The following is a 20347-nucleotide window of genomic DNA, read 5'->3' as shown; positions in this document are numbered from 1 at the left end:
TAACTTTATGGCGCGCAAAATAGCGGGGCGAGAACAAAAACAAATTCTAAGCTCGCGTGCCGCCGTCGTTTTGATTTTGTTTCTCTCTCCTCCCGGACACCTAGCCACCTAGCCACCTAACCACCAAGCCCACACAGACATCCCCACCACCTTGGTTGGATAAGCACCCACCAGCCCACTTTCCAGCCCACCTAATGCCCATTCGCCGGTTTATTTACTTTTATAGCCGACTGTGTCTGGCCAAAACCAGACCGACATTGCTTTTGTTTTGTTGCATATTTGTATTTATATTTTCTTGTCGCATTCGGGACTTCCTCGCTAGCCCCACACGCCCCCGCCTAAGCATGTGAAAATTGTTTAGAAAAAAAGCCGTCTGTCATATATATTTTTTACACAGCCACCACTGGCGGGTAAACTTTATTTTATTCGATTTCTATTTTGTTGGCATCGATGGCGCGGAATCGTCCTAGGTCATGTCTGGCTGGAGGATTTTAACCCACATTCAGAATTTACATGCAATCGAAAGCGTGACACTTTTTGGACCAGTTTGTCTCCTCTTTTTAGGATTTTTTTTATTTTTTTTCCACCTATCACTCTCGCTGGTGGGTGGCGACTGGCAGCCGCGGCGGTTAGAATTTTTATTTATATTTTCTAGCCGGGAATCGCTGTCATCCGACTTGATGTGTCCGATCCGCCGGCTTTGTCACGCATTCGATTTGCCTTTCAATTTATTTATCGCTTGTTTAGGTTTGACTTGCACTGACAGCCGGCGAAAACATTTGTTATTTCCACGATGTATGTAAATTGGCGTTTCGTGGGGCCTGATGATGATGCGATTTGTCGGCCCGAGAGGCATTAGAGAATTTGTTTAAATAGTTTGACAGCTTTCGTAAATTGTTTTATGACCGTTTCATTCCGGGTCAGAGATGTATATTTGTGTATGAATATTTGATGATAATGGTGGGTCGACGAGGTCAATTAAATGTGTGCGGAATAATTATGAATTAACATTAGAAAACAGGTAATTGGTCAGATTAGAGGAGGCAATTGCCGAATTAATTAATTAAATGGCTTTCAGATTTATTCACTAATGCCAGTCTCACACTTCCCTCTCACTTTCAGGCCAAAATGAACGATCACCACCACAGCAACCTACAGAAAGGTGAGTCAGCCAACTCCTCGAACCTATCCCAAGAACGAACCGATCAGTTGACCTACCCGGGGAACCTGACGGACAACAATGCGCTTGTTAATTAATTGCTCACAAAAACAACCCGACCGATAATCACGAATTTCGAAGATTCAGATCGCGGCGCGCGAACCACAGATCTCCCAGATACCGATCTAAACTCACTCGGCCAAGAATGCAAAAGCTAAATTGGAAAACGCGTGCGGGCCGACGAACAAAAGCCGCCAAGACAATGTGATCTGATATTAAACTCCCACGGATAAAAAGCAGAGAAATAAATTTTCAGATCAATGATGCAGACTATTTATTAAAGTATCACGATAGGTTTCACCAATTTTCTATAATGATTGCTTTGGGATATTAGTATACAAATAAAAAGTATCATAAATCTTAATGTTTTCATCACTTATCATTTATTATTTTTCTATGTGTAATCCAAAAATTGACCTTTAACAGCAGCAACAGCAACTACTGTTGCTGGATGCTTACAAGATGTTTACATAAATTCCTAAAATGCAAACAACATTTTAGTTGGACCTTCTGGCAAGCAGCAGCATTGTTGCTTTTGCTGTTGCTCTTGTTGCTGCTGTTGGTTTTGTTGTTGCCACTGGCAACATTGACAGCAACACGCTCCTGTTTGGAGCTGGGACTGGAGTCGGAGGCTGGACCCAGTCGGACCCCCAGAGCTTGTTGGCGTTGACGTTGGCGGCAATGATCACGGACCGATAATGTCAACGCTAGGCAATTGGCCAATAAGGTTGTTGTTGCTGCTCCCACTGCTGCGATAGCGATCGGCCACATTGTTACCATCGATGTAGATGTACTCGGGCTCGGATCGGATCGGATCGCATTGGATCGGATCGGACTCTTAGCCTGTACAAATTAACAATAAGGCGACTTTAGCTGGTGCCCAGCTCATATTGCCGGTCGTCCATTTGAAACGCCGCAGCTAGTTGCCACTGTTCGTTAGCTGAACTTTCTGGCTGGCGCCACTGGCTGGCCAAGCAGCTCTCGTAATTAACGCGGCAAGCTTGAGGAGAAAGGACACGGCCCAGTAATTATCTGCAAATGTTTTATTAGAGAAATGTTCTTGAAATGTCAGCTGCGGGGCGCTGCCCAACAAGTCAGAAAGCTCCTAAGCCAGATTACAAGGGAATTTCCACGGCTTTTATTGTGCTTATTGTTCATAACTCGATGTTTACCCCAAAAATCCTGGGCTGAGCCGAACCCTTTTGCGGCGAGTCAGACAGACAAGCTCATTAACGGATTCACACAATTTTTGCACGCAAATGGGCCAACCAAGCCACCACCGGGCTGAAAAAATTCTAAAGCCCCAGCTAATGCGAAACTATTTTCACATAACTCGGACGATTTCCCAGTGGCAATCAGCGGGGCCAGCTAATGTCTCAGTTTAATTAGAAAAAAAGAGCTGGTCTGGCCAGAAGCCAGCAGCCAGAAGCCACTAGCCAGGAGTTGGTCAGGTGGCGACGTGGTCAACGTGAGTGAACGTCAGCGGCGGCAACTTCAACTGCAACTGAAAACCAGACTGTGACTTGATGGACAACCGTGGGGCTACGCTAGACTGTGGCGCCACAGCCTGCTCACGACATAACTGAACTAAATGCAACATCTCAATCGTCATTGCAGGTCACTTTCTGGACGACAATCGGCTGGAGCATCATGCGGTATCGGGACAAGGTGAGTTTATGCCAAAGGTGACTCATTTTCACTGCAAAAAAGTTCACACATGTCAAGCTAAGAAGTTTCTTAAAAATATATTTTTATAACAAGGACTTTTTCTACATATTTAAAGTTTCTGATTTAAAAATACTTTCTAAATACATCTCAAGTTCAACATGAAATTTCCTACTCTGTAAATCACAAGTCTGCCTTCCGGAACTTTGACTCATCAATGTCTCCGTCTTTCAGGTGGCCTGGGAGGACTGGGCGGTGCTGCCAATGGAGGGGGCGGCGGTGGCGGAGCCTCCTCCGGCGCTGGCAATCCCAGTCTTGGCGCCACATCGCACCATGCCGCCGCCGCTGCCCATCATCACAGCTCGGCAGTGGCAGCTGCCTCCGCTGCTGCCCTGTTGGTTGTGCCTCAGCCGATCAACGCCAGCAAAATGGGCGGACCCGGCGGAGTCGCTTCCGTAGCCGGCGGACATGCCACTGGCGGTGGCAGCGGGCGCAAGTATCAGTGCAAAATGTGTCCCCAGGTGAGTCCATTCATTTTTTTTGTCCAATTCCCTGACTGTTGCTACTGGCGCTGGAACTTAAGGCTTAAGGGTGTTCACTGTTAAATTATGCCGCTGCCCAGGGCGTTGCATCGGCCAGTTGACCGAGGAACGCAATCGGATTCCAGGCCCTGAGAGGATGCGGCAGGGAAACAGCTTTTGTTTACAATTTTTCAGTTGATTAAGTCTCACAAAAGTTTCGAATTTCAAAAACACTTGGAGGAAAAGTGGTGGTAGATTTAAATAAACGACAAACTGAAATATTTAGAGGTTATTTAAGAAGGCTCTAAAGATTATACAATATAATAAATTCTGTGCATTTATTGTAAAAAGTATAAAGTCTACTTCACTTTTAATTTAATTATCCTTCTCAGTGTACAATACCTCGAATGGTATCGTATTGCTGCGTTTTCTCACATTCGTTGGCGGCTCCCCACGCACTTGCCACGACACTCAAGCCGTGCCCCAGAACAGCTGCAGTTGCACGTAGAATGTCAATTATGCAACATCCTCGGCCTGTGTTGATTGCTGCTAATTGAGCTTATTGTTTTTTAACGGTTATTTGTGGCCAGAATCGGGGCAGGTACCAGGTGCCAGCTGCCAGTAGGTGATCGTGGGCCATCGATATGCGTGGGACTCTGATCTTGGTGGCCAAAAATCTGAACGGGAAGGGGATTATTAAACAGAATTCTAATTATTTCTTAGTAAACTATGGTTAACTGAATCTATTACCTTATAGCAAATGTTCCAAAGATATTAATTTCCATTTACAATGAAAACTTTCTCTTTGTAGAAGAATAGTGTTTGGTTTCGTGTTGGAGCATTGATGGCAAAAATTTTGGACGAATGATGGGAGCGGCTGATATGCCACACCCACAATGCCCACAAATTGCGGTGCGGGGCTAACAGAATTTGCAGCACTCATGAGCGGCACACACACACACACACTGACGCACAACCAGGAGAAAATGGATAGAAAGGGTGGGGCAAGGCCGTGGTGGGTGGGAGGTGTTCATTTGTGCGGGACAAAGTGAAATAGCAGCATGCCTAAAAGTATGCTATACTACCAATTTTTTCTTGCCATCCACTCGGAAATGCATCTGTGTGCGTGTGAATGAGTGGGTGGCTCCATTTTGTATTTCTTTTTTTTTTTTGGAACATCCATGTACTGTGCGTTCGGGTGGTGTGGTAGCTGCACTACTGGAAATTAGTGCGTTTCTACGCTCAAAAGCGGCTGCTGCTACTTTTTTAATTACCCACACTTTTGTTTTTTGCGATCCTGGTCTTGCAGCAGGACTTTGGCAGTCGGTTTGCTGTTGCCAATGCAGCCCCACCCCCTACCTCAGTGCCTCAATTGGAATTACTACACTTGGCACTTTCATATGTACGCCGGCAGGCCAACAAAAAGCTGCAGCAGCGCCTCTTCTCTTTACTTTTAACTTTTTTTTTTTGTACCTTTTGAGCTGGAACTGGCACTGGCCACATATTCGTATTCCGTGTGTGAGTAGGTGTGCTTGTGGATGATTCGGCCAGCCTATCATGTTAGTGTGCTCTGCTCCAGCACTTTCTTTGCGTCCTTTTTTAAGGGGTGGTGGGGTCGTGTAGCCCCCGTTATTTCCCACCAGTTTTTTTGCCGCTGACCAAAAAATTATGTTCACCATTTGGGGCGCATGTCAGGCTCTTCACTTTGGCATTTTCCCCAAAAAAAAAGGTTAAAAAAAAACATTATTTTTATTTAAATTTACAAATAAGTAAACGAATTTCCTGATTGAATGCTGGAAGCTGCAGAAGTTGATAAAAATTGTATAATAGCTTTCAATTCAATAAAATTCAGCGTTTAAAAAAACAAATATTCAACTTGTAAGTTATTCACTTGTATTTTAAACTTAAAGATCGCTCAGAATTCGTTTGGAACCTCAAAGTAAATATTTTGTTGCGTAAAAAATAAAATTAATCACGGCATGCATTTGTTTGTTATTTTCTTTTCAACTAAATGTTTATCTTATCCAACAAAAAAGCGACTCTTTTTTTTGTAGACCAAATGCCGCGCCCACTTGTTTTGGGGAAACTGCCACAGCGCTTACATAAAATTATAGAACACGCCTAGCAAAGGAAGTAAAAAACTGAAATAAGCATAAAAGCGCGAGTAGGTGGCGATTTTTACCCTGCGTTGTTATTAGCACCACGCTGCGCCAGTATGGGTGTATTTTTAAGAGTGTAAGTGTAACGCATAATACGCTTTTATTATTTTTAACCGAACTCTTTTTTAGTTTTGTTTGACATTTGCTTTTATTTTTTTATACGCTGCTCTCTCATGCCCTCCTGCATGCGTGTGTGTGCGCACGCCGTGTGTGGGCGGACACTAACACAATGATGCAAGTGGTCAGTGGGCTGTTAAGAGTGTAACGAGGATGGGGTGGGGCAGGAGGCAGTAGGCAGGAGGGCTGCTCACACTATCAATTAGTGAATTACATGCGAACAACGAGCGGAAAATGCTCGCTACCCTACACCAGGACCCAACAGCAGAAAAAAGTGCTGTCGAGAAAATAGAAAAATTGCAAAAATTTGTTGCGCGCATCAAAACACTCACACTTACACCCATGACTGTGTGTACGCGTGTATGTGAAACCCACACAAGCAAACAGGACTTCGCTGGACTGTGTCTGTTATTCCCCTCATTTAATTAACAATAAAAATAGGCTAAAAAGTCTTCAAAAAGGCAAAAACTGCACGCGAATTATGCACGACACACATACACGTGCGCACATTGCAGGCATGCCATTTGTTAAACAATTTTAACGCGCGCCCCCAAGTAGGCAATGTTTTCAACAGCGCTCACACACACACACACACACAAGCACACGCGCTCAGGAGCACGCACAAATATATGTACGGGCAGCAGAGAACAGCAGGCATTAAAATTTGATCCGATATAATACATGAATTATGTAAACTATTTTTATTTTTGTTTTGCCTATTTATTTTTGCATTTTTTTTTCGCCCGCTTGCCGCTGCATTTTTACGGTCTGGTATTGGTGGGCCGGCACTAGTGTGCGTGCCTTTTGCGGCCTTCTGGCATTAGCATTTGGTTAACGTTAACAATTCGCCCGCTTCGGCAACAATTGCCAGCCCACTTGCAATTTTTAGCGGTTAGCAACAGAGGCCTGCACTCGCTGCAGTTCGCCGCTCTCCTCGCACACAGCTGCCGTCTCGCTTTGTGTTTATTTTCAATTGCATTATACATTACCGCGTCCATGTATTGGTGCAATCGGTGCAAGTGTGGGTCTATTTATGCACTCGTCCTCTTCACTCGAGTATTTTGCATTGCTTTGCTTGTATTTTATTTTTATAATATATATTTTTTTCCGTTTTTTCTTATTTTGCATTTAATGGCCAACATGCATTTTTTGCACACACCAGCACTCACCAAATTGTTTTTAAAATGCTAATTTTTTCTTAGAGCTTTAACTTATTTATATGTGGCAAAATATTTTACTTTGTGTTTTGGTTTACGCTCGAAAGAAACATAAATATGGGAAATGGAAATTATTAATTTTTTACATGTTATCTGACGATTGGGAATTAATCAAAGTTTGCCGGAAAAAATTGGAAATTCAATTATAAATGTGTATTAATGTTTCAATATTCGAGATATATGGCGGTACTATTGCGTTGCTTTATGCTACGTTTTACTATTTATTTAGTGCCAAAAGGTTGTATGGCCAGGATTTTATTACATTTACTAAAAAAAATCCTCTTGATAACCCCTTAGGTATCCAACGTTTAACTTTTTCTGAAGATAGACTTGAAATTGAAACCGTTTTCATATACGCCCTAGGGTGCTTCACTTATTAAAATTTTTTTTAAAACGGATTTCCAAGAGTTGCAAAAGCGAATACTTTATAAAATCTGTGTTTTATGATTAATATAATCTATATTTTTGATTTTTTCCCCGATCGATTTATAATCTAAAACAAGGAGAGAATTAAAGTTCCACAAAATTATTTTTGAGATCCATGTTTATTAACTCTAAGCCCATCAGTAACGTATAATGTATCCATTTAAGCATTAAAAATACAAGAAAATCAGGAAAACTGCCATGATTGCCTCTCCCTCTTTCCCAACCCTCTGATCATCACAAAAGCTATCAATTAATTTCACTATCCGACTACTGCCTTCGGCTAAATGTGGACGCTGCTGAGATTCACCTGAAATTAAGGAACTTAGTCGCAGTCTTTTAACAGTTTCTAGCTTGCTCACCATGGATCTAAAATAGGTCTTCACGGAGCTCCAGCGTAGATGGGAGGATTGGTCCCAGGGTCGATCATAAAAGTCGTAGCTGCTGGGCATCGGGGAGGGCAGGGGATGAACCTCCAGGAACTGGTCCCAGAAATCGGACGGCAGAAGCAGCAGAACTTTCAGCACCTGCTGCCATATGACCACATTCTCCAGTGTCAAATCCAGATCACCGAATAGGGTTGGTGCAAAGATCACGGCCAGATTGCTGACAGTCATCCGGACAGGGGGACTGTCGGCCACCCTTTGCCAGTGAAGCATAAGGTAGGCCAGTGTGTCCCTGTGTGCCTGCGGCAAATCCTGTACCGCTACGTAGACAGCCTCTTCGACGGCCAGCGGATTGCTAAGCTGCGTGGCCTCCTCAAAAAAGCGCCTGTGGTAAATGGGGATCAGGGGATGGATGAGCAGCCGCAGGAACTCCTTGACACAGCAACACAACGTGTGGGTATCCTTATTTCCCAAGTGGGGAGTCGATTTGCCACGCAAAAGCTTCTGCCGCAGCCGTTTGCACTTCTCTCGGGTGGAGGACACGCGGTAGAGACCTTCCTGCTGCAAGCCTCTCGACTCTATTTCAGTCACACAATGGACTATCAAGGCCGGCACCATGGGAGCTACCTGGGGTGCGTAATCACTGAGGCTTCCGCTTTTGGTGCCCATCTGGGGCTGTGGAATGCAGTTAACGGTCAGTTGGCGGCAGCAGGCTATGTGGCAGCGTAAAGGACATGCCCGGCAACGCAGACTCGCCATGGCAAAGCGGATTCTGGTAAAAGTTGGATATATCTTATAGATGTTAAGCTTATGTAGTTTGATGGAGCTCTCACCGTTTCCTGCAATGAACGCAGTTGCCCACATTGTAGTAGTACGACTTCACCTTAAAGTTATGCTCCCTCAGGAGCCCAGAATACGACTGGGAGCAGCTGGGGTAGAAATCCAAGCCATCTGTAGATAGGCCATCGCATCCACTGGGATTCATCTCGACCCGGGTCTGGATCGAGTCGAGGGACTGAGAACCGAACATGCGGAAGGGCTCGTTGAGGTCATCGTAGGAGTTGTACTCCCGCATCAGTCTCCTTTTCCTCTGCATGGCTGGGCGATCGGACGGCAAATGAAAGCCATCAAGCTGGCTCCCAAGTCCGCAAGCCGACTATCACGTCCGCCGCCTATTTATTTAGCTGTTCTGTTGCAGGTTCGCTATCAGAAGGGGTGTGGGGTATCTGGCGACTTCCGAAAACCCACTACTTTGGACTGAGTCAGCTGTCCAAGAGCTCTCGCCTCGTTTCTCCGAATACTGGCTGAGCCGGGCTGTTTATTTAGGCCTTCGATTGGAATCAAATTCTACAGATGAAATAAGACAGCTCTGGCAGCTTAGAAATGCTAAAAAAAATATTATTAACTGTCAAATGTATTTCTGTGAATTTTACCCAATGCCTTATTGCTTTTAGTGTGCTTTAATTTTAAATATACGAGACGATATCTACTTTGAGTATCAACTTCAACCACATGTATTTAGCTTTTAACTTAAAGATATAACGAATCGTTTATTTTTTACTTCAGAACGTTTATAAAAATTCCACTTTTACTAAGAGTTATTGCATCGCAAAGGCTTTATTTTTTGTTTAAGTGACGTGCCAAATGTAAACAAAAAGATCCAATAACGCATAGCAGGCAGATAAAGGGCCCGGTACTATAAACAAAAGGTGACTAAACAAGCAATGTCAGAGGAACGCTGTTGTTCGTTAAATTTCTATATCATGGGGATATTCAATGTCAACGTAGAAAACCAGAAAAAAATCTCGAAAAAGAGAAGATTCTAAAAAATAGAACCGAGCGGAAAAAAATCAATGTATCAATGAATTCTAAGCGTCCTGAAAATGGCTCAACAACGTGGCTAAATGGATGAAAAATTCATGGAAAAACGTTTTGCGGCCACCAGACAAAAATGCGAACAGCAAAAATGTTCTATGGAAAAATTCCACACTTCATGTGAAGTGAGGACATCAAAAAGCGAGAATCTAGAGTCCATGTAGTGATATTGCTAAAAAAAAATACATAGAACCCGTAATAGACGAAGCAATTAGAAATCTCGAAAGGTTCACTTAATGGGATATTCAGGCTGTTATAATGGGTAATCACGTTAGCATCTGAATGTGCATTCTAAAGTTGATAGACCCTGGAACACAGGAAGCCTGAAAACGGAAAATAATCGTGGCGCTTTTCAATTTCGGTTGCGAATTGAAGAGCAGCAACGGCAGCAGCAGCAAAATTAACGAACAGGGCGGGGAATTTGATTTCTCTACTTTTTTGTAGTCGTTTTTTAGGCGTCAGCTGCAGTGACGCCGGCCTGTGTCTGTGTGAGTGAGCTGGGCCTCTCCGCGTGTGTGTGTGTGAGTGTTTGGAAAATGGAGTGGGCGATTTTGGGATGGGAGGCTTGGAATGGTTGCCACATTGAATTCGTAGTTATTAATGCGTATTGAAATGCACGTATATAGCCGATGTGAGTGAGAGTGTGCCCGGCAGTGTGTTTGGTGTAGTATTCATAATTGCACTTGTGTGCGTTCCTATCTGCCCGTGTGAGTGTGTGTGTGGGTGGGTGGATGGGTGTATTTGTGCGACTGTTGTTTTGTTTGTATTCAAAGTCCACAAATGCGAGTCACGCATTGCCATAAGCCCATGCAGGGCAGCCCTAGCAAAGGCCCACTCTCCATTTTCCGAAATGCTTTTTTGTACTTTTTCCGATGATGTACCACTGTATGGGTGAATATATGTGTGTGGTCCAGCGTTGCGTGTGCAAAAAAAAAGGATAAAAAACAAAAACAAAACAGCATAAAAAATGTTTGGACATCCAACAAAATATGCACAAAAAAAAGGATAAAAAAATACAGAAACGAGATGTACAGCGAGCTGGGCAAAAGCGAGTGCGAAAAAATGGCATCAAAGCACGTTGACAGTGTTGCCACGTGGTGATAATTAATTTTCCACACACAAAAGTTGATCAAAACGTTTTTTTTCCCAGTTTTGTTGCATATACGGGGAAGTGCATTTTATGAGGAAAAATATCCAAGAACAGGTAGCTTAAAAATTTTTCTGTAAAAGGACACCAAGATCTATCACTCCATTTAGTTTGAAATCCGATCTGATCATAGAAAACAGCTTTCGCTTCTCCACAACTCCACAACTCGAAAGTACAACAACAACCTGTTAAAGACTTCCTCCGCAATCGGTGAACTGTCTAACCCAATTCTAGTTTCCCACTAAAAAACAACAAATTTATAATAAATTGTATTTTTCAATGGCAACTCTGCTATTTTTTAAGTCTCTCTCGTTCACTCCAATTCTCTTGGAAACACTTCCCTAAAAAAAGGAAAAACCTAAAAAACAAAATCTAAAAGCGAAAATACAACAGCAAATGCAACAGCAACAGCAACACCAGTGGGGTGGTGGGGAAATGTCTGCAAAAAAAAAAGGAAAAAAAATGATTGTGTTTTGCAAACGGGGGGTCAAAATGCACAAAGAGTCCTTGCAGCGTGCCCGAGCGAGATGCAGCTATCCAAAGGAAAAAATTTATTTCCTGTGGCAGGGAAAAAATTGGAAAAAAAGAGGGGCGGCCGAGAGAAAAAAATGCACAGCGAATGGAAATGGAAAAAACTGCTAAAAAAAAGGATGTGAAGAGAGGTAGGGGTGTTGAACAAGAAGCTGAGGCAAGGTTGCAATGCGAAAAAAAGAACTTAGAAACATCGGCAGCAGCAGCAGCGGCAGCAGGAGCAGAAGACCAGCGTCAACGTCGGCATCGGTGGTGGGAGGATGGGGCACGTATGTGGGTGGTTGGGTGGCTGAATGTGAGGTGGTTGCTGCTACAGCAGTTAAGCCAGCTCGGTGGCTTAGGTCAGGGCGGAGGCTGCTGGCTTTGCTGCTGCCCCTGCTGTCGCTGCCACTGCCTGAGGTGCTCTTTTGCTTCTCTATCCCCCCCATTTGCAGTCTAAATTTTTTTTTAGGGGGAGTGTGGGGTAGACCATAGCTTTTTTTTGTGAGCCAGAGCCGCCCCATGTCAGACTGATTGAGTGCTAGAAAGCGCAACCACAGAACTGAGGCAAACGAAAACAGTTGCCTACATTCCGGCGCCTTTGATTAAACTCCCGCTCTGGCTAAAATATCGCCTGGGATACGACGGGCTAAAATACTAATGATTTGCGTTAACTGTTGGCCCGTGACAAATAAAAATAAATAAAATAAATAAAAACAAAAAGCAAAATAAAAACAAATGCAAACAAAGCCGGGCAAAGGCAAAGCAAAGCCAATAACACAAACACAGCCGGTAAAGTCAAATGGAAAGCGTGTGCTCGCTATCTCGCTCGTCGCGTCCTGCTGTCCCTGTCGGGCAATAAAAAAAAAAAGTACGCTCGCATCAAAGTCGAACAAAACAAAATGCAAAAAAAAAGGGGAGGACGGAGGGGTGGCAATGAGGTGGAGGTGGGCAGACAGGATATTTGGGGCGGCAAAGGCTAACAGCGAAAAAATTTCCTGTGCGTCTGTGTGAGTGTATTGGCATGGCCATTGCTATGGGTGTGTGTATGTGTGTGTTTGCGAGTGTTGTGATTCTGTACAAGTGTGTGTGTCTGTGCGTGGGTTTGTCGCCGGCGCAAAAATTCCCCTTTATTTTTTTACACAATTTTTTTCCGCGTTTTTTAGAGTCCCCACTCCTTGGGGGCTCCTTTCCCTGTCCCCTTCCCCGCCCCCGCATATACCCCATCCCCCTGCTATCCTTTCAGTTTGGGTCAATGTTGGCGCTCTCTGTTGGCAGGTGGCAGCGCTGCCGGCGTCGCAGCATTTGAATAGCGCCGGCAGAGAAGCCGACTGCGACGTTGCCGCCGCCTATGCAACCAAACTTTTTTTTTCTCTGTGTGCGTGGAATATTTTTTCGGTTTTTTACCATTTTTGTTTTTGTATTTCCTTTTTTTTTGAGTTCGCTTAGTTGTTGGCGCTGCTGCTGCTGCTGCGGCCGCTGCCTTTTTTTTCGAAGTTACCGCCTGTTTGTATGTGTGTGAGTGGGGCTGCTGCTGCTGCTGCGACTGATGATGATGTTGTTGTTGTCTGTGTCGACCGGCGGCGGCCTTTAGTAAGCCAGGCCCACTCCCACTCCCACCCGCCCCCATACCCATCCACACCCACACAGATACTGTCGCTGCTGCTGCTGCGTTTTGAAAAGCTGCAGTGGTGTTAGTGCGCGTTTTGTCTGTCTGCCTGTCGATGCCCAGCGCTGCGTCGTGTATCTGTGGCTGTGTGTGTGTGTGTACTGGCGCCCCCCAAAAATATATTGTTTCAGATTTTTTCATCATCGCTTTAGTTGAGTTTTTACATTGGTGACGGATCGTGCTCTCGGCAGCGGCTCGCTCGCTAAGCTCGGCCTTCCGTTTCGTTACGTTCCGTTCCGTTCAGTCTGCTCCGTGTTTTTTCTCCGTGCGCAACATGTTCCTTGAGCCCGAGACGCGATATCAACAAAAGATACAACTACAGCTACACTCGCACCAAGTGAAATAACCGCAACAACAGTAACATCAGTCACAGCCGCAACAACAACAAAAAATAAAAAAAAAGCAACACCACGAAAAACGTCTTCGGAAAAACTCCTTCGCCTCCACCGTCAAGAAAAAGTATCTCAGCCGCAAGAAGAGCGAAAGGATACGGAAAAAAAAAGAAAACACAACTCACACACATACACAACAGTGGGTTTTTTTCTTGACTTGGTTTCGGTTTCCGTTTCCGGTACGTGAGCGCGTTTTTAGACTTTTTCCGGCTTTTCCGCCACTTCTCCGCTCCGTTCGATTTCCTCCTCGTAGTGTGTGTTTATTTATTGTTGGCCAAGAAAAAATATCAAACGTCTGTGTGGCTTTCCCTCCGTCTCAGGGCATGTGTGTGTGTGTGTGAGTTTATGGGTGTATCTTAAGGATACGCGGGTCCTTGGTCACGTGCAGATACTCTGAAGAAAGCCAAGTTGGCTTTGTTTTGCTCCGAGAGTGTGTGAGTGAGTGAGTGCGGGGAAGCTGGCGAGCTTACATATAAATAATAAATGTTCTTCGCCGGTCTCCTCCCATGTATTGGTGTGTTTGCACAACGTATCAGCTGTTCCTTGGGTTCAATATCAAGGTCAAAACTCGTCCTTCTACTTGGGAGTGCGTGTAAACAAACGATTTGCTTGTAAAATTATTGAGAAAAACTTGTATTTGAATATGAAGAGGAGGAAATAATATTGAGAATTTAAATGAAATCATAGCTTGTACAATAAAAATAGTATATTAAGTACTATGTGTCTGGATAAACAACTGGCTTCATTATTTTTGAAAAACAAAGCAGTCCGCTGGTAAATCTTAGCATTTTTTATCGAAGAAAAAATTATTGTCCTTTTTAAAAACGTAGTATTTGAATTAATCTTAATATAATACAGTGTAGGCCTACAATCGTTAATACAGAAAATAATGATGTTAAAAGATTTGGTTCCTGAAATTATATTCAAACAAGGATGTGATTGAATTATTGTTCCATTAAAATAGACAGTTTCTTGTATACTAAAATTATTGAAACATTGTCAAATGTTTCAGAGCCTTGTTTCTTTTATTAGAAATAAAATCAAAAGTCCGACGGAATCTGTCAGTGATTCCTTTTAAAATTGTTCCATTCTTTAAGCCAAGAATTAGATCTTACTTTTCCCATTTACCCTCCTTGCTATATCCTTTAGAATTCTTTAAAAATATATCTCTATATGAAGAAAAGAATTAATTCTTACACATTTAATTTTGTAACCGATTGCCTCGTATCTTAAAAACTCGTAGGCTTATATACTTAGACAAGGAATAGATCTTACATTTCTCATTAAGTATCCCACGAGTTTATCCCTCAAAAACCCGTTGGCTCGTCATATGTTACCCAATGAAATCTTAACCAAAGTCACAAGACTCGTTGGCTTGTCAGAATTACTGACCCATTCCAAAAAGCTCGATGACCAAAAATTTTCCAGCTGACTTCACTGATGCGAGCCTCGAGTTCGTTTGAGGCACAATGAGGCTTAAACTAATTGGGCGCCGAAAAACACCTGATTCAGAGCTGGTCCAGGGCGATTTTTGGGTACTTGACATTTGATATGCTGAGAAGATCGCTGGGCCACCGCCAGAGCAAAGACCTGTGAGATTCTGGTTGATGAGCCGTTAATCGAACCGTTTGGCCAGCTGGCATGGCATTGGGAGGTTTTGGCCAGAAATCTGGGGCTTGCGAATGGTCGGAGCGATCAGTTAATCAAAGACTAGCGCTGCACGAACATCGTTTTTGCGGGATACGGAGCTGAGCCTGTGGCGTACGCTTCTAATAAGCTGAAACATTATTTTTAATTAAGCGAACACACATAATATTAATTGCATATTTTAAGTGATGTGAAATTAATTAATGATTAGTGCAAACAAGCAGACAAAACAAACTCCAATGGTGCAACGTGAAATTATATATCATTAAAATGAATAAGAAATCGGCTATGCAAAAAAGGGTTAACCATAAAGAAAAAATTATATCGCATAACATATATATGCAATGCATTTTTCATCAACTGACAAAAAAGGGCAAAAAAAAAGCGGAAATATTTTTGTGATTCTGCACAAGTTAATACAATCCTAAAGAGTAGTGTGAAAAACGCATTAATCAGAATTAACAAAAAAAAATGCCAACAACAACGAATTATGAATAATAAAGGAGCGTGCAAAACTTTTTACACATTTTTCAATTAATAACATCCCCCGGAATCTGTACGTGAATGGGGAACCGGGTGAAAATATGGCCAAACCGCTAAATGTTAATTAGTTAAAAGCCCAAACTACGCATTAACACTAACGGAAACCCACCAAATCCCAACCCGTGGCACAAACAAACTCAAACTCGATGCAAATTCAAACACAGACAAAGCATCATATTTCCCCAGTTTTAATTTTTTTCTCATTTTATTTGTGATTTTTTCACTTTTTATCAGGCTGCATTATATTATGTACAATCATATTATATACTTTACCTCACTGGATGTTGGTCCAGCTTTCTATATAATTTAAATGCTTATGTCAGAAAAGTCAATATTTAGCTAACCAATAAAAGAAATCAGACTGCCTAACTGGCAGGAGGTAGTGTGGGCCTTGATTTATGTACTTTTTTGTGCGGAAAAATGCGTGAAACATGTATTTCACGGTGACCATAGATCAGTCCGATAGGGGTTACGGACACCTTAGCACCACGTGAATAATTTCAAGAGATTGAAATCAATTTAATTAAACGTACATTAAAAAGAATAATCTGTTTATGGTAGGTATCCATTACGAACAGTTAGTTCGGGTCGAAAAATTAATTTAAATTCATTTCACATATCATATTTTGCACGCTGGCATTCCACAACTTATTGTCGTGTCAATTAAATCTCAGAGAGGCTCTCAGCTATAACATTCCATTTCCATAAATAATTTGTTAATCGTGAATTAACACTTGCAATAATTAAAGCAATGCCACAATTTGAATGTCACTCGAATCTGGATGTCAACAGTCGATGCGTTGACAAATCAATTTCTCATTTTTGAATTGGCAAAATTCTAACCCACAAAACTGCATTCAAGGTCAATGCTATGGACACAAAAAATCTGCTACATTTCAAATCTAAACAAACTAATAAAAACAAGATGAAAAAACGTTTCAGGGCAATAAATCCAACACGAAACATTCACGCTTCATGAATGAATAATTTGTCGCGTTTAGAGCTAGAAAGTCTAAAATTGGAGCATTTAGCATACAACAAAAAAATTCAGAAATAGAAATACTATTGAGGACTTTCACCTGGCGAATTCCACAGGATGTCTGCGGCGTGTCTGCGCCCGAATGCCTAGCTCACAGGCAAAAAATCAACAAAGTGGGGGAGCCAGATACACGAGGAGAGCGAAAAGCGAGAGGCAGGCATTTATACAAATATATAGAAAAAATCTAATCGAAGGCAGGCCAAAAAAGAGAAATGCATAGAAAATAGAAAAATCTGGCTTTGCTTTGAAAAAAGTCAAATGGAAAACAACAAAATTCAGATTCGTGGGGAAAAAATATTCCTGTCGCGTAAAAACGTGAAGGATATAAGAAAAAAATGTGAACAGGCATACCAATTGAAAATGCAAAATAAAAAGTGAGCCGTGGAAAAAATGGCGTTAGATTTAGGACAACAAAAGCAAAGACAAAAAATAGCTTTTCCGGCTTGGCGGTGCAGCCAGTCGAGACCAAAGCGTTTTTGCGGTCTCGTCGCGCAGGTTTTCCGTTCAGCTTCTTTTTTTATTTCGCCTTTATTTAATATTGGCTTTGGCAGTTGTGGCAGAATGTCAACAAAGAACTAACTGGGAATTTAACATTTTTATTCTATTTCACAAAATGTTGCTCTTGCATAGAACAGAATTCCATGGCAATGAAACAAATTGGCATTTAGAGAGGTTTAGCTTAAGGTAGTTTTACTTTACGATTAGTTCGTTTCTTCCTTTTTTGATTTATAAACTTTTTTTTTTAGATTTTCTCAGCTAGTGTATTTTATTTTGTGTCTTTCGAAAATGTTACTCACACGATCGATACTACCTGTCATTTGACTCTCCCCGGGAAAAAAACATTTTTTAATACCTTTCTGTAAACTGTGAACAATTTAGCTTAAATACAAGACATTAAAAAATATTTAATTATAATAAAATCATACGCCGTGTTTGTTTCCATAATCCCAATTAATCCAAACCGCATACAATAATTAAAATCATATATGAAAATATATTAAGAAAGTGTATAACATAAATAAAACAAGAAAGGAAAGCTAACTTCGGACGGAGCCGAAGCTGATATACCGTTGCAGTTCAATAGCAGATTATATACAAAAAAATTTTGTTCTCAGATTTTGATTCCGAATGGTGGAGAATCGATGTAAAAATCGATTAAGGTATTCCGCTCATGAATCGGATAGAAATTGGCCAAGATATAGCCATCGCTAGTGGCCATATTGTCCTTCCATGCCTTTTTCACAATCTTCGAAGGGGATCCCCAGTTTTTTTGACAAAAAATCGAAAAAATATTATGTTCTCAGATTTTGATTCAGAATAATAGAGAATCGTTATACAAATCGATTAAGGTATTCCGCTCATGCATCGGATGGAAATAGGCAAAGATATAGCCATCGCTGGGAGCCATATTGATCTATTCGAAAAACACAAAAGTTTTTGAGTGCATTTCATCAGTCCATTTTATTACAGATATAAGATATAGTGAGAATCTGCTGGGATATAAAAATCCTCTGCCCTCTGCAAAAGTATAAAAACAACAAGTGCTTTTATTTTAGGAGTAAAGATAAAAATATTTATTTAAAGAAAAAAAAAAGAACAAACTTTAATTAAACACTCGAAACAAAGTTTTTAAAAATTGATTTAATAATCAACCACATGGAAGGCCGACTGATCGAATATCGGCCGATCGGCGGCGGCCTGGACTACCATCACAACTCGCCGCTGATTGGAGAGATTCCGCCAGCTGGCGGAGATTACTCGCATGCGGTGCATCGGTCCATTGATCACCTGCGGAACAGTTTGAACGAACGTGTGGCGCTCGGTCCCCTCAGCGTCTTTTCGAACACGGCCGATCTCCGAAATTCCGTGCTCACTTACAGCCAACAGCCCCAACAACAACCACCACCGCAACAGCAGCAACAGCAACAGCAGCATCATCCACAGCAGCAACATCAGTACCAGTTAGTGCCGGAACCAAAGCCGAGCATCACGAATCTGGAGAGCCGGGCAGCTTCCACGACGGTGAGCGGATCGGTTACGAATAGCCAGCAGAAACATGTCAACGATCCAGTGGTGAGCAGCAGCAGTGGCAGCAGCACCACAGCCTCTTCGGGAACCGCACCCACCGGATCAACCAGAGGCCGCAAGTCCCGAATCTATCCCAATCCCAACCAGCACATCATCGTGACAAGCAATAGCGTGGACAATGGCGGCATCCGGATGCTCAATGCCACGCTTAACGAACGGAATGCTCAAAACCCGGCAGCTGGCTCCTCGGGCGGCGGAGGTGGAGTGTCCGCCACCGGCTCCACCGGCAATGGCATCTCCTCATCAACCAGCTCGCCGCATCACATGACCCAGATGGATGTAAAGGACACCAAGGTGAAGAGGCATAACCAATAAATAATCTCAATCAAAATTATTGCCAAATGTTTTGGAAATCGGATTTTGGAAGGGACTTTCATTAGCATACTTAAAATTCAAAAAGAAACTAGAACTTAAAAGCTTAAAGTATTTATTTTTCATTATTATATGTATATTTTATTCGTTATTTATGGAGTATTAATATGAATATGATGGATTAGAATGTCGGTTACACATTTTTAAAAGAAGCTAATGACTAATTTAGAGTGAAATATGTTGAGGTTACCAGCAGCCAGGCAGCAGAATGTGGTAGTTTCTTTACCAAACTTAACAACTACTAACCAATCCGCTTTTTTACCCCATAGATCTTCAGTTCCAAAGCAGATCTGCAGCTTCACACCCAGATCCACATGCGGGAGGCGAAGCCGTACAAGTGCACCCAGTGCTCCAAGGCCTTTGCCAACTCCTCGTATCTGTCGCAGCACACACGCATCCACCTGGGCATCAAGCCGTACCGCTGCGAGATATGCCAGCGGAAGTTCACGCAGCTCTCGCACCTTCAGCAGCATATCCGGACGCACACGGGGGACAAGCCGTACAAGTGCCGGCACCCCGGCTGTCAGAAGGCCTTCTCGCAGCTCTCGAACCTGCAGTCGCACTCGCGCTGCCACCAGACGGACAAGCCCTTCAAGTGCAACTCCTGCTACAAGTGTTTCTCGGATGAGCCCTCGTTGCTGGAGCACATCCCGAAGCACAAGGAGTCCAAGCACCTGAAGACGCACATCTGCCAGTACTGCGGCAAGTCCTACACCCAGGAGACCTACCTGACCAAACACATGCAGAAGCACGCGGAGCGCACGGACAAGCGGCCGCCGATCGCGCCTGGCAGTGCAGCTGCAATTGCGGCAGCTGCCGCCGCTGCAGCATCTGGCTCCGCCACCGGCGGGTCGGGCAATCCACCCCCTAACACTAACCCCGCCCAGCACCAGCGCAACAGCCTGGGCCTCCCGCCAGTCTCCATTGCGCCCAGTGACAATGGGTATTGGCCGAAGGTGAGTCCCGATTCGGCTGCCGCAGCCAACGCCATGGAGGTGATGCACCAGCAGCAGCAACAGCAACAGCAGCAGCAACAGCAGCAGCAACAACAGCAGCAACAGCAACCCCACCACCATCACCCGCAGCACGGTGTACCCCCCCAGCAACATGTCCCGCCCCAACAGCAACAGCAACAACAGCAGCAACACCACCATCCGCAGCAGCAGCCGCCGCCCCAGCACGGAATGGAGGCCCACTACGCCCAGCCATCGGCGCCGAACAGCGCCCAGAGCAATGGACACGGACCGGAGCTACAGCCTCACCATCGGATGCCCGATCCGGTTCGAGAGGATATAGGTAAGAGATCAAATCATTAACCCACTAAAGCATTCAAAAATTCCATAGCACGCTTTAAAAAA

At 43.3% G+C, this 20347-nt stretch overlaps 2 protein-coding genes across 6 annotated transcripts in view; one reads left to right on the top strand and one right to left on the bottom strand.

The window, feature by feature from the left end:
- Positions 1-20347, top strand: part of LOC6500094 (zinc finger protein rotund) — a 35586-nt gene that overhangs the window by 13409 nt on the left and 1830 nt on the right. For 2 of the 5 annotated variants that reach the window (XM_032456390.2, XM_044718266.1), the window contains 4 exons: positions 1123-1162; positions 2837-2887; positions 3119-3405; positions 19259-20285. In XM_032456390.2, coding sequence (XP_032312281.1) covers positions 1123-1162; positions 2837-2887; positions 3119-3405; positions 19259-20285 — 1405 coding nt within the window. Of the gene's footprint in view, positions 1-770; positions 1022-1122; positions 1163-2836; positions 2888-3118; positions 3406-13026; positions 13368-17759; positions 18912-19258; positions 20286-20347 lie in introns of those variants that run through there. The other 3 variants (XM_032456391.2, XM_044718267.1, XM_014910891.3) reach the window with 3 other exon arrangements.
- On the bottom strand, positions 7425-9314 carry LOC6500452 (GTPase-activating protein RacGAP84C). Its single transcript, XM_001953205.3, has 3 exons — positions 8541-9314; positions 7684-8479; positions 7425-7631 (listed from the first exon to the last, which is right to left on the bottom strand). Exons 1-3 carry the CDS (start codon positions 8801-8803, stop codon positions 7605-7607), a joined length of 1086 nt encoding a protein of 361 aa, XP_001953240.3. The 5' UTR covers positions 8804-9314; the 3' UTR covers positions 7425-7604.

This window comes from Drosophila ananassae, chromosome 2L (genome assembly GCF_017639315.1).
Source record: "Drosophila ananassae strain 14024-0371.13 chromosome 2L, ASM1763931v2, whole genome shotgun sequence".
Classification (NCBI taxonomy): domain Eukaryota; kingdom Metazoa; phylum Arthropoda; class Insecta; order Diptera; family Drosophilidae; genus Drosophila; species Drosophila ananassae.
The sequence above is the reverse complement of the archived record's forward strand: the minus strand, read 5'-3'. Positions and strand labels throughout refer to the sequence as shown.

Coding starts and splice junctions, on each gene's coding strand:
- LOC6500452 (XM_001953205.3), bottom strand. CDS start 8,803: ATGCAGAGGAAAAGGAGACTGATGCGGGAGTACAACTCCTACGATGAC. Junction 8,480..8,540: donor TGCGTTCATTGCAGGAAACG/GTGAGAGCTCCA, acceptor AACTTTTACCAG/AATCCGCTTTGCCATGGCGA. Junction 7,632..7,683: donor AGACCTATTTTAGATCCATG/GTGAGCAAGCTA, acceptor CCTTAATTTCAG/GTGAATCTCAGCAGCGTCCA.